The sequence below is a fragment of the Excalfactoria chinensis genome, chromosome 7, assembly GCF_039878825.1.
Source record: "Excalfactoria chinensis isolate bCotChi1 chromosome 7, bCotChi1.hap2, whole genome shotgun sequence".
In the NCBI taxonomy this organism is placed as follows: domain Eukaryota; kingdom Metazoa; phylum Chordata; class Aves; order Galliformes; family Phasianidae; genus Excalfactoria; species Excalfactoria chinensis.
The window spans coordinates 4,973,943-4,988,300 of NC_092831.1; the positions used below are offsets into that span (position 1 = coordinate 4,973,943).

Consider the following 14,358-nt stretch of genomic DNA (forward strand, 5'->3'; position numbering starts at 1 on the left):
TTGCATCCTCTGAATAGGACGTTTCTTCTCTAATGTGTCAGAGTTAAGTACCCTCTGATGAGAGGCACGCAACAGTGAAAGCTGAAATCAAGTTCAGAAACTTTGATTTTTGGAGCTCTCCTCTCGCTCTAGTTGTCTCCCATGAAAGGCAGCAGAGTCTGTAAGCACAGAATACCTTGACGGAGCTTATAAGCAAGAGAGGGACCAACTTAGTACATGGCCTGATATTGATAGGACAAGGGGCTTTAAACTAAAAGGCAGGAGATTTTGGTTAGATGTTAGGAAAAATTCTTTACTCAGAGGATAGTGAGGCCCTGCACAGCTGCCCAGAGCTGCATGTGCCCCATCCCTGGAGCTGCCCAAGGCCAGGCTGACTGAGCCCTGGGAAGCCTGAGCTACTGGGGGCAACCAGCCCATGGGCAGGGGGTGACCTGGATGATCTCTAGGGTCCCTTCCAACCCAAGCCATTCTGTGATGGACCCTTTTCATGACCTCCATCACTTCAGTGACAGCTTGTTAGGAAACCCAGCCTGCAGTGAAGCAACAGAAAAATCGTTTGCCTTATTTAAATAATGGTGTTCACTGCCCATTAAAATGCAACTTCGTGCTTTAAAATAGGATTAATTAAAATGTACAAGAATGCAATTCAGTTACATTTTATGCTTCAGCCCAGCGCACGCTGTTCATAACTCATTCCCAGAAGTAATATTCATGGCAGCACAGCGTTCTCAGCCCTGCCATTAAAAGCGCAAATGAATATAAAACCTGCTCTTTTCAAAAACTTGGCTCCAGTATTGCCATTGTTAGGTTTTTCATAACGTATTACTTTGGCCATTACTGTGTTGCGAGATAATTGTATCAGCGATCTAACTTTCGACAGTATCCAGAGTGGCTGAAAATAGTTTGCTGCAGCACCTTTGTCTTTTAAAGGCCATTTGGGGCTTGTTATTTTAATCCTTGTGCAGCCTGATTTATCACTTCAAACATCTGTCAGCTGCGCTTTGTCTTGAAATTGATAGTGATAGTGTTCCTGATTTTTCAACAGCAGCTGTTGGAGGTTCATTAGTTAGGCTCTCAAAGGGAGTAGATAACTGTAATATTTTTCTTTGTTAATCATCTCTTATGCACTGTTATAATACGGAGTTTAAAATCTGCTAGAAATCAGCTTCCCCCTGTTTCTGAGTTGTCGGGAGCGTGCTTTTATTCCTTTAATCTGTCCAGATTATTAAAACTCTTCTTCACAATGCAGTAAAGCATTTGAATCTGGCACGTGAGTGGTGAGATAGAAAATCACTATTTTCTCTGCCGTGCTCAGCATGGAGGAGGTCAGCCGGGTTTCAGAGTTCTCATCCAAAAATAAATCAACTCCAAAGAGGAGATTAAGGGCTGTTCTGTAATTGATTTTTAATTTAAAATTTATAAGGCGTACAAAACCTAGATGACAACTTGAGTACCATCGGGTTGCTTTCTAACAGCCACAGCACTTTTCCACTTACGCGCTTTCCCCACTGCATAAAATAGTCTTACTGGGTGACTATGACTCTTGAAACACTTCCCCCCTGAGCATCCTTACACACCTACCTCTATCCAGGTGCCTTGGAACCTCCTCCTTCAGGGGAACTGGAACATACATGTGTCTTCCTGCAGCCAAAAACATAGTAGTGGTACTGCTGGTTCAACAAGCAGTGCTCATCAATGCATATCAGTATCTGAACAAACTGATCTCAACAAAGGTAAAGAGAAATCTCCCAGGCATTAAAGAAATCAGCAGGAAATAGAATTATTAACTGTAAAGTTCAACAGATGACCAGTCAGCAGGTGCTGCATTAGCAAAAGAGCTGTTAGAGCATTCCCATTTTAGTTTGGTTTAAGAGGAACCTTTTGTAGGTTTTAGTCCTGTGAGCAGTCGAGCAGCAGCATCTGCTGGTGTGGTGGTGGAGATTGGAAGCACCTGGGACACCTCACAGGCTCACCAGGTGAAAGAGATGCCTTCTAAAAACAACTACAGATTGGTTGGGACTCTAGATTCATCATAAAGCACAAGCCTCAGTCCCATGGGACTCTGGATTCATCCTAGATGAATCCACAAGCCTCAGTCCCATAAGCTGATACATATGTCCATAGCACCAGGGAAACTCAGCACTGAAGAGACTGCAGGAGTACAGCTGGGATTTTAAGCAACTGTGCCTGTCCAGCGTTGGTGGTGTTCTCTTCTTAACACTGGCCTGGTCCTTAGTGCAGTTTGCATCAGGCATGTGGCCAGGCCAGTTCAGAGAGAGGGCTGCGTAGGGGCAAGAAGCGGGCAGTATCTGCTGGAAGATACTTGTTCAAAGAAACATCCCTGGCACACATGGAGATGGCCAGAAGACAGCCCATTGAGGCTGAAACCTGCATGTCCAGGTCACCTTTCATCTTCTCCCTTACCAGGATTAGAGACTCCTCTTGAAGAAAGTACACTTTGATTTTTAAAGTCAAATTTTCAGCTTTTAGCCATCTAACTTCAGAAGCTTCTCAGAAGGCCCATCTGGCGAGATTATCCCATTAGTATTTCAGAGACTTGATGACCTTTTTACTTGATTTGCTGAAGGACAGTTCAGCTCTAACACAGTTGAGGCCACTGCCAAGCAGGTCAGGTGGCTCAGAACCGCACCACAGCATTTCCTTCTTTGACCCAGGATCAGCTACACGTTCTTCTTGAGTGTTTCATGTCTCTGTGCATGTATATATCTCAAATAAGATCTCTATATCTTATTGAAACTGAATTAGATGTTTTGGACCAGCACTGCTTTTCAGATCGTTTATTTAATGTTCTGCATTGCTATTACTTCTCCACCCTTCAAAAAGAGCTGGATGCCTCCTAGATGGTAAAAACTACTTAGAAATACCCATATCAGTATCTAATCAGTTTCAGACAAAATTAGGAGCCTTCTTTTAGAATCACAGAATCACAAAGGACCTACAAGATATTATCTTCATCTAGTCCAACTGCCCTCCTATCACCATTAGTACCTGCTAAACCATATCTCATAGCACTAGATGCCTCTTAAACTCCAGATGCCTTTTCCCACAGACAAATAAGGTACCTGGTTTCTTTAATCTTAAAAACCTGTATGTTAACCTTATGGGGAAAAAACCCCACATAGAACAACATGAATTCTTCAACAGCGGAATTTGTGCTCATTTGTTGAGAAGAAGCAATTCTGAGAACAAGTTTTCTGTTGTTTCAGCAAAAAGGTGCATCAATGCCATACACAGACATATGGGCCATTTCTTCAACCGAGGCTGGAGGGAACACTTAAGCTAAAACTACTGGTAGGGCTTGTGAGAAAAAAAATGGCAAATGCTTTCCCCAAATCAATTATAGGAAAAGGAATTATTAATTGCAGGCTTCAAATTGCAGGCTTCAGATTTTCAGTCTTTGCTTCTGCTTCTTCCTCCTCGTAAATTCATTTCCTCATTGAAGTGCTGTTTTAAGTGAAATATTGTTTTGCTGCCTCACAAAAAAGTGGAAAATTTTCAAGTGATTTTTATTTTTCCTCTGTAAAACACACTACTGAAGTTGGGAGTATCTCGTTGAAAAATATGCAATGGAATTGTAGCCTGAATTGGAAGCGCTCCCAGTACGGCCATTTGTTTTAGACTGATTTGTTTGTCGGATGTTTGCTCATATTCTTATTAAAGACTTCAATCTGTTACTTTCTCCAGCCTTCAGGTGCACAAAAGTGTAGAGAGATTTTTTTCTTGCAGATCTTGGGAGGAAAAACAGCAAAGCACATTTAGGTGGTGCTCAGCGAAGCGGCTTCATTCAGTCCCTGTATCTCTGCAGCAAGAATGAAAGAGGAACTTGCCATAAAATAGTGGGGGAAGGTAGCACTGAGTCTATACATCTGCTTTTATGTTTCCAGCATCTGTTTTCTGCCTTACCTTCCATGACAGTCTGAAGCTCCTGAAAGGCAAATGGCTAAGAAGTTAAGGAAAGCTTCAGGCTCACTTTTACTGCTGTGTCTCCTGCAGGTATTTTTATTGGCATCAATTGACTTTCAGGCAATGATTTGTCAGAAAATTCAAATATTCACAATTAAAACGTGGATATATAGGTTGATTCTTTGACTCCTCGTTTCTCTCTGATGCTTCATTCGAGGTGCAGGGATAAATAAATGGCTTTGGAGGACGTCACATCACATCATGCAGTGCTGCAGTGACTGGCTTGGGAGGGGCACTGCTTTGTAGGATCCAGTTCCAAGCAGAAAAGTTAATGGGCTGCACAGTTCAGTCATGAAGGCTTGTTTCTTTCTGCTGAAGCAGCTTGTCAGTTTGGTGTTAACTACAGGAGACAGGGCACAATTATTAAAGCAATCCAATTTTATTCGCTACTGAACAGGGGATTTCTGCCCCCCTTTCCTTAGTGGAAGGAAGTAACATGCGTGAGAATTCAAGACTTACCAAATTGCAACCCCCTGACATGGCCCTGGGTGTCACAGAGAGCAGAGCTCAGTGCTGTCCCTCCACACCAAGAGGTGCTGTACTGCCATGAGGGCTCTGCTCAGCTACTCTGCTCTGAGCCCAATGAACCTGGGGACGTCAGCTCCTCACTCAGCTTGTCCTCTAGGCCTTCCCTATCTTCACAACCCTCCTCCGGACTCTTCTAGTTTCATGTCCCACTCCCTACATACACACAGGGCTGCCCTTTCCCAGGTGCAGCATGCCATGAAGAAACCCCAGGTGCGGCCAGATTAAGGGCCTTGTTTCAGCTTCCCTTCATCTCAAAGTCAAAGCACAATTGCAGCACATATGCCTAGAACATCCTGTCTGTGATGAGACAGAACAAACACATCTCTTTCATGTAGTCCTGCTAAAAGAAGACGTTGTTGCTTAATTCCTAAATTCCTTGAAGCATTCCTGACAGCAGTCACATCTGCTGCCATAAAACCCATCAAGGCCTCCGCCTTTGGGAAAAACGTGTTTAATAATCAGTAAAGTTCAAACTCAGCTTGTTGTGATGAATTATTAGAACCCGTCAGAAAAAAAAAAAAAATGTAAAAAAAAAAAAATATAATGGAACACAATTTTATGGTTTTTTTCCATTTAATTGATGACGGTCTGAGTTTTTATTAATCTTTCTGGGCTCCGGTGTAAGATGCTGAAAAAGCTAATATGAGATCATTGTATCTGGTTAATGCATGTGCTTTGCAAAATTGATAAGGCCCGTCGAGGCATAAATTATTTAAAATTTGATAAATGTGTTGAAATGGTTGAGTTTTCAAACAGATAAAGCAGAGCTATCTCTCTTCCTTCTCTCCCCCCATTCAAAGTGAGGTTTTTTTGTGAAGCTGCTCAGTGATTCTGTGCTATTGTTGCAGCGAGATGCTGAAATTAGCAGGGAGAAGCCAAAGTGGTCAGCATCCTATGCAGCATCCTATGCAGCATCCTATGCAGCTATGGCAGTGGCATGATTCTGAACCCTTGTGATGCAGCATCAGGCCTGGGACCAGTGGAGAGCTCAAAGTCTGCTGGAACTCCCTAGGATGAGATTTCCTCACAGGTGAAGCCCAGGACAGGTGACCATTGCTGCGTTCCACCTCCCTCCTACCACCCCTTCCTCTTCTTCTGCAGGATAAACACTCAGTGCAACACCAGCCAGTGGCCAACTAGGGACTTGAGCTCTGCTTCTCCCAACAGACCTATTTATTTCAACTAATGGCTGACAGTTTTTAAATGATTTCTGGCAGGGTTGAAGCCATAGAAATGATTGCTGGTGAGTGATGACCTGGCTAAAATCCCCAAGGCATTGAAACAATTAACTCTAGCATGGCTACTCTTTCATTTAGTGCCTTACCCACAGAGAAAGGTGTGGGAGCAAATTCCAGATGAAGGAGCATGAGTTTAACTGTGCAAATACAGAAACGTGGCCTTTGCTAACACCAGCATCTCTTCCACACAAGCTGATTTCTCAAAAATGGTTCACGAGAACATTATTTAATCCCAAGCCTCTCTACCACGATCAGAATCATATAGTCATAGAATGGCTTGGGTTGAAAAGGACCACAACACTCATCCAGTTTCAACCCCCTGCTATCTGCAGGGTTGCCAACCAGCAGACCAGGCTGCCCAGAGCCACATCCATCCTGGCCTTGAATGCCTGCAGGGATGGGGCATCCACAGCCTCCTTGGGCAACCTGTTCCAGTGTGTCACCACCCTCTGGGTGTAAGAAATCATCCTTGAATGAGAAAGGTCTTTGAAGAGCAATCATGATCGGTCAGAGAAGTGCACAGGAAGAACCAATGGTTTGAAGTTTAAAATATTGACAGTGTTATTCTTTGGTTTGAACTGTTCTTGTGTTTAATGTACCAAAATGTAAGAGCAAGGCATGTCATGGATTCTGTATGTCTCAATGGGTCCAGACAGTGGCTCTCACTGGGAAATATCTATAGTCTAACAGAAACTTTGGGGTAACTGGGTGACATTTTACAGCTTCCATACTACAGAAAATAGATTAGATTATTTCCTCTGCTTGGAAATTGATGGTTTGGAGGGAATGGGAAAGTGCAGGTGCAGCAGAGAAGTACAGCAATAGCCATCTATTTAAATGTATATACTCACTTCCCTAAGCTAGTATTTTTCAAATACCCTACCAGCAATATTTTCTACAATAGAGAAGCATTATTGTGAAACGGGAAGATGCTGAGGAAGCCATTTTTCCAGCATGCACTGCATTCTTTTAATACAGACTTTTTTATTTCCCGGAAATTGCTAACCAAAGGGAATAAAGTGGGCATGGGCCCAGCCTTGCTAATAGCAAAAAAGCTGTCATCGAGTGAAGGGCCTTTGCAGTGCCTAGAAGAAAATGATGTGTTAAGCGTTCGATTCTCCCATTGCAAGAAGCTTTATTTAAAATAGAGCAAGTTCTGCACGTGCACAAAAATAAGGTTTTACGTTCAAAAGGTAAAAAATATTATTCACATTTCTGAACAGCGCACCTTCATTCCTGCTCCGGCGCTAAGCAATGGGCAGAAGCAGGCTCTTCTTTGTTAGCCATCAGTTAGTGAACATGTGCAAAACGACACATGTACCGTTGGGTGCTTGCAAAGTCCCCTTTCCTGCAACTGATTGTGCTGACAGCTCAGCCCCATCCCTACAACCAAATGAGTGAAACAAGGCAGCTGCAGGGCAGAGTCAAGAAATAAGGCTGCACAAGACTGGAGTCCTGCGGTCTGCAATCTGTTGGAGAAAGGAGGAAAAACTGCTCATTTTGAGTAAGGCACAAATTGTAGCCATGTTCTTTTGGTGCTATGCATGCCTTAAACAGGAACAGTGCATCGCTGTGATTCAACATCCGAACCATCGTGTGTTCTGAAAGCTATTTAATTGCCACCATGTCACCTCAGCTGAAGCAGCTTGTTTGCTGTGAGCGTGCCAGCTGCTCATGCACTGTAACACACACATAATTAAAAGCAGTGGCAGTGGTTTAGCATGATGCCACTCTGCAGTTCTACCGTTTGAAATCGTTTTGCCCTCATACCTCACTGATGCGACAAACCTAACCTGTCTGAGCATGCATCACTGCTTCCCATCCTGCAGCCGCTCTGATCCTCATAGCGCATTTTTCATCTTTTCATATCAGAGCCTGCTGCAAAAAGCACTTGAGAAAGCAATGCTCTGCTATCTCATTTGGAGTGAGAGCCCCCAGAAGAGACATACACTGAGCATTACCAGTAGCACATGACTCGGTGCCCTGTAGCTCTCTTTGTGAGAGGAAGGAGAGAAAAGCCAAAGAGCCATAGCGCAGCTTTCAGTAAGCGCTGCAGAAGAAAAGTAGCCCAGGAGGACAAATGTGGTGCTCCTGTGCCCTTGCCAAAGGACAGGCACAGTTGAGCACAGACACAAGCGAAGTTAGAGCTGCCTGAGTGCTGTATTTCTCCTTCAGATTTCCAGCTGCTCCTGGCTCAGTTACAAGCAGTGACACAGACTACAGGTGCCCACATCTTCGCATGGCTATGAGCATTTCATGCAGGAGGCCATTCAACCACGCAGACACTGAGAAAGGTTTTGTCTGCTCTGCCAGGACCCTGTCTCTGCTGGAATCTGGAAGTGCAGCAGTACAGCTTCTCTTAGAGCTCTGAGAGGCCTCGGGTTGGGTTGGGGTGAAGGACAGGTGAATGTGTATCTCAGCTGCTGCTGCTCTGAACTCAGCCCTGACTGCAGCTGGGAGCTCTCCCTGGCCAGCTGCTGCAGCTTCACCCAGCTGATTTTGAGCATGTGGACTGGCTCAGAAGTGGCTGAAGATCCATGCATAAACATGACATTGCTTCACTGAGAACTTTCCATCACCGTGACAGCTTCCCTCGGCATCGTTATGACAGCTATTTGTGCTGGTGCAGATAAGCATCTGTCACTGCTTCCATTAGGATCTCCTATTTTCCTGAGTTCATAGCTCAGCCATAAAAAACATTGTGTGGTGGCAGAAACTTGACATACAAGGTCTCAGGCCGAGAGTGATCTTTGGTGCCTTTTTTCTCCCTCTCTGATCTGAAGAAGAAAATAATTTACTTATGTGAGCCACACCTGACTTCAAAGTATGGATCCAGCCACAGATTTATTTAGCTTCTAACATTTTCTCTTGTGAGACAAGCAGCACAGAATTGCATCCCACTAAGTCAGCATCACTCAGCAAGTGAAAAGGATGGCATTAATTCCCTGTTTTGACTGCTTTAAGCAACCTTCCACCGTACAGTTGGTGCTGTGGTTGCCTACTGATCAGTGAAAACTGCATCCCAGTGCTAGCAATCCTAGGAGTCCACCACACAAACCCTGGCCTTGCAGGAGCAGAGGTGTAATCCCAGCAGCATTTTGCCTGGAGGAAGGGTTTTTCAGTGAGGGTTGGACCTGGTACAGAACCGTTCTTTCCCTGCATTTTACTCATTCATGTGTTTACATGATGATTAATGATGAATAAAGCAGCTGAAAATCTTTTCTTTGTACATGAAGGTTCTGGTATAAGCTTGAAGGGAATGAATAGAACGAACATGCAAACACCTTTCATAAAACTTGTGTTCAAGACTTCAAGGATGTTTAAAGAAAGATGTGCTCTTCTAGTGGAGTTGCTCAGCCCTTCTCGCAGGCTTGGCCTTGCCATACACAAGCAGTTTTGCACCTGCCTCCAGCACATCAAAAACCATGATTACTTGCAGGATATGCTGCAAACTTGGGCAATAACAAAAATACAAATGTCTAATAAGCAATTTTAGTACACACACATAACAGGATTTTAAGCCTAAAGCATTTGTTAGGTGAAGTAAGGAGAATAACAAAGCAGAATGGAAGAGTTCTGCCTTTCTCTCTTACTGTCTTTTAGCGGAGGTTCCACTTTGCTGTTTCCAGTTCTCTCGCATCCTTAGGCACGTTTTATCTAACACAACTGTGAGAAAAGCATGCTTGCCTTGTTTGATGCGTGACGGTCCTCAACCCATCCAGAGATTTATGCATTCTTTCCGCTGGATGGCTCCTAGTGAGTTTTTTGCATCTTCTGTAAGCTATTGAATAAAATCTTCGAGATTTCACGGGGCTGCAGAAGTTACTCATTACTGTAGTCCAGTGGAGTGATAAAAAAGCGAATATTAATGGCTCCTGTGGTAGCTTGACATTTTTCTTTTCACAGTTCATACAGTTCTTTTTCTGTTTTGGAACAGGTATTTTGTGATGGTAATCAAGTCGTACAAGCTACAGATGTGCTGGACTGGGAAGACAAGGATGCTGCAGAGACATTGGTGGACAACGTGGTGCACTCCAGGATCATCAACCCGCTACGCTTGTTTGTTAAGCCATCCCCAGTACTAAAACATGGCCAGGTGTCCTACTCGGACAGCATAGAAAACTTTTGGGATTGGCTGTCCAACATCACAGAAGTTCAGGAATCTCTCGCACGAACTAAACGCAGACCTATAGTAAAAACTGGGAAATTCAAGAAGATGTTTGGATGGGGCGACTTCCACTCTAACATCAAAACTGTTAAACTGAATCTCCTGATCACGGGGAAAATCGTTGATCACGGCAACGGCACCTTCAGTGTTTATTTCCGACATAACTCCACAGGTCTCGGAAACGTTTCTGTCAGCCTGGTGCCACCTTCCAAGGTGGTTGAATTCGAATCATCTCCACAGTCAACTTTGGAGACCAAGGAATCCAAGTCCTTCAATTGCCGCATCGAGTACGAGAAAACAGATCGCGCTAAAAAAACTGCCCTGTGCAACTTCGACCCCTCAAAGATCTGCTACCAAGAGCAGACCCAAAGCCATGTCTCCTGGTTGTGTTCTAAACCGTTCAAAGTTATCTGCATCTACATCGCTTTTTATAGCGTAGATTACAAACTGGTGCAAAAGGTCTGTCCCGATTATAATTACCATAGCGAGACTCCATACTTGTCTTCTGGCTGACACAGCTGTGACTAACTGTAGAGATCCAGTACCAGTCATAAAAAATAAGCATCTCCCATTAACCTTCTGGAGAGGAATATGTTTTTCCTATCAGGTTCAAAAGTCTTTAAAAACTGTAGCTGTGTTCGTGCTGTATTGTAACTAATCAAACTGTTTACGTAACGATCACTTTCATTTGAGGCCGTTCCATTTTAATATTCTCATCATTCATAAGGGAACTACCAGGCAAACGTGATTAAAAAAACCAACAAAAAAAAATCAAAGCAAATTATGTCTGTAATGAGCATCGATCTTGAAAATCAGTTTTTTTGAAGTACACTCCAAGGCAGAGAGGTTATCTTACACTTGAATTGGACAACACTTAACAGGAAACGATTCTCATTGGGAGCCTTTGGAGATGATGATATAAAGAACGAGTTATAAAGATGGCTCTCAGCTGCTTCCATACAAAATCCAAACAAACAGCTCTCCCACTAATTTCATAAAGTATCAAGTCCAAATATGAAAAGAAAGCATTATTTCTAAGGGAGAGGAAGGAAAGTACTACAAGCTGTGGTAGTTGTATGTATTCATTGAAGTGAAGAGTGAGTAGTTCTTCCTTCAGACTTCTTGTCCATGAATATGCAATGATGTAATTAGATATTGATGAGCTTTTGTTGATTAGACCCACCAGGTGTGCAGGTTTGGTGTACATTTCTCTCCTTCCATCGTCACCTGTGGTTTTGACCATTCCCAACCATTCACACATGCACCAGTACTCGTTTCAGGGTGACTGAGAGCATACGTACCCTGGAAAAAGGTAATCTCTGTTTAAGTCTGCAAACGGTGCCAGCTTCCACTGGAGGCAAGTGACTATCTTGCTTCCTAGGCCTCAGCACCATGTTGTGGCAAGGAGAATCCATCAGCAGGAGGAGGAAGACGCCTGAGCAGCACAAATTTTCTGCTTAATGGCACTTGGTTGTCTTCCTTAGAGTTCCATATTTAAGATCAGAATATTAAGCAATGAAAAAAAAACAAAGAGGGCAGCACAAATCTATGCACCTTCACCTCATAGAGCAGATTTCAAACAATTGCTGTTGGTATGAAATACTCACCTGGACCAGCACACCCATACGGAACAGCATTGCTCTGTCACAGTTGGCTGTGACAGCACAGGGCCTGGCTGTGCTTTGGTTCTGTAGGACATTTAGCTCCAGCAGTGCAGCTCCGAGCACAAATTCCTTGCCATTTCTTTTGGTATTGATTTAGCACTGCTGTCAGTCTGCTATCACGGTCCCATAGCACAGGTCCTGTGGAAAAAGCCAGCTGAGGGACTGCTTCCATTACCTGTAGTCAAACTAACATGCAGGGAGTGAGAAGTTACACACGACTTAAATGAAGTTCTGCTAAAATAATCAGTTCGAGTGCTGCGCGCACCCTGACAGCTCAGAAGGACTCACTCGTGAGGTCAATTCCCATTTCCTTGGTAAATGACTTTACTGTTAAAATATGAAGGTAATGATTAATTTGTTTCTTCTTCATGTGACCAATCTAAACGTGGTTTTGTTTCGCTGAGAACCTGACTGCTTTGCTTTCCTTTTTCTCATAGAGTCCCCCCTGTTCTAAATAATGTTCTTCAGTTTGTCTCTTACTGTCGACTCCTACAAGGTGTTCTACTTTGTATTCTGTATAGCGTGTCCTTGTTCCAGCTGTATATAAGCTCGGATTTATTGCTATGAGTTCAGTGTCTGGTGCTTTTGTAACTTAGCTGTAAGCCATGATTTTATTGCCATGTATTTTTACTCAGCACTGTAGGCAATTAAAAGAAAACCCTACATGCTATTTATTGTAGAGTATGTGGAAACCATGTATGTATATACACTTGAATATGTGTACATATACAGAATATATGTGTACATGTATTTGTATGTAAATAAAGAGAGTTTGCTAAATCTGTCACTCACTCGCTGCATATTTGGTTGTGGTTTTTTTTTCTTTTCTTACAAGTTTTACTTTGTGACTTTATGGGGAAAATAAAATCAATGGCAAAAGACTCAGCACAACGTATTGCTGAATGTTTATGCCAAGTGCAATGTGTTCTTCTGTGAGTGCAATGGGTAGAATAGGTTTGGTAGCGTTCATGAGGGTCAAGGAAAGAAAGTGAATGTGTTGCTCAACACAGTCATGAACCGCTTTAGCAAGTAGCCCTAAGCAGGCCACTGAAAGTAGAAGAGCTGTGCTAAACGAGAGGTGCTTTGGAGCCTCAGGGTCTGCCTTACAGCAGCACAAACAGCTTCCCATGGGGAAGACTTGCCTGCATGGAGCTCCAGCCCTCAGCGGCAGCATCTCACCGCTTTTTGGGCACCATGCATGATGCTCCAACCACCTCCTCCCCAAGCTTTGGCACAAGATGAATCCTGACAGCTAGGCCAGAAAACTCACTGAACCACAGTGTTTTTTCTCCAGTCAGTGCTTTAAAAATCAGCTTAAAAGCATCACGGTGCGCTTTTTCAAATCAATTTTGAGAAACTGACTGCAAGGAAAGACTTGCCATCTGATTGCAGTCAAAAGCAGGGGAAAAAGAAACCGCTTCAACCTGGCAGGTTCAGCACACCGTGCACCAGTGAACCTAACGGTATAGCTTTGCACGTTTGTAAGTACTTACTTGTGTTGATATCAACTCCTTACTCAGTGTGCCTGTTCCTGTTCTCCCCATCACTTGGCTATACATCGCTAGAGGCGGTAGGCAAGCGGTGATGTGCACCGGTGTCAGGAGGCTCTTCTTCCTTCAGGCAGCACATAGTATGTAAGTGCAGGAACTGCAGCCACTTGTTGTTCTATTTTTAACCATTTCAATGGATGTGGAAACCCCTGAACTCTCCCGATGTGGCTGGAAATGCTCTCACAGCAACCAGTTGAAGGCGTTGGGTGCAAATCAGCATCCCGTGCTGCCTTTCCTCCCCTGTCAATCACGTGTAATTCAAGGACATTAGAATTTGCTGTTTGTTTTATGCTCTGTTGACCAGCGTAATCTGGATAATGTTTTATTTATAGTATAATAATGATTTGTCATTATCACTGTTCCTATTCAAATATGCACAGCAGAAACGACAATAACAAGTCACAAACCAAGCGGCTCAATGGGACGCACATCACTCAAGTACACTCCTAGCTGTTGGCTGTCTCATCTGTACAAATAGATCCTGTCCTTCCCTTCCTGCCTTATGAACACCTCCGATGTCCAGCAGAAGCAGTTTCCTTCTTTTGTTTTAATACAGCTAATAAAATGCTTCTAATGGATAGGCAACTGCTACGGAACTGTACTTTGAGAATGTGGATCCTTCAGGCAGTCACCACAGCAGAGCCTCAGCTCAACATCAGGCCACACCAAGAGCCAAATCTTACTCATGAAAACCATGCAGGGGTCAGAGTGCCACGCTCACCCCCTTTCAGCTACCCAAAAGCTGCTTCTGAAACACCTGCTGTGTCCCATTGCCCTCCTTGCTGCTCTCACTTTGCCATCATTGGGAAGCAGCACAATTCTATTACTACCGATCCCAGACCATCGCCTCACATCTCAGCTATCACTCCATTTTCCTGCTGCACATTTTAGCCACCTCAAATGCAAACCCAGCTTCTCTATTCTCCTGCCTCACTCCCAGACCGTATGCGGCCCTTTTGTCATTATGCAGCCAATTAAGTTTCAGCTACCTTATCTTAACAGCTCCAAATAAGCGGGTGATCTTCCTGAAAGGTGATACATTACAACTGGGTCCAAATTGGCAAGGAAGGTAACAGTGCAATAGGAAGCAGTGAGGTTATTTGCAATAGCCCTTAAGGTAAAAACAAGGAAGAAAGCAGAACCAAAGCTATCAGTTAACTCCCAGTATTGTGAGATTCGTATCGTCCGCTACATCCAATGCCACTTCCCAAGACATGAGATTTGGG

At 43.7% G+C, this 14,358-nt stretch overlaps 1 protein-coding gene across 1 annotated transcript in view; it reads left to right on the plus strand.

Moving 5' to 3' along the window:
* Nucleotides 1-12,373, plus strand: part of NXPH2 (neurexophilin 2) — a 28,767-nt gene extending 16,394 nt beyond the window's left edge. The window contains exon 2 of the mRNA XM_072341919.1: nucleotides 9,688-12,373. Within this exon, the coding sequence (XP_072198020.1) occupies nucleotides 9,688-10,431 (744 nt within the window). The 3' untranslated portion in view covers nucleotides 10,432-12,373. The remainder of the gene's footprint in view (nucleotides 1-9,687) is intronic.
* Nucleotides 12,374-14,358: the final 1,985 nt, after the last annotated feature.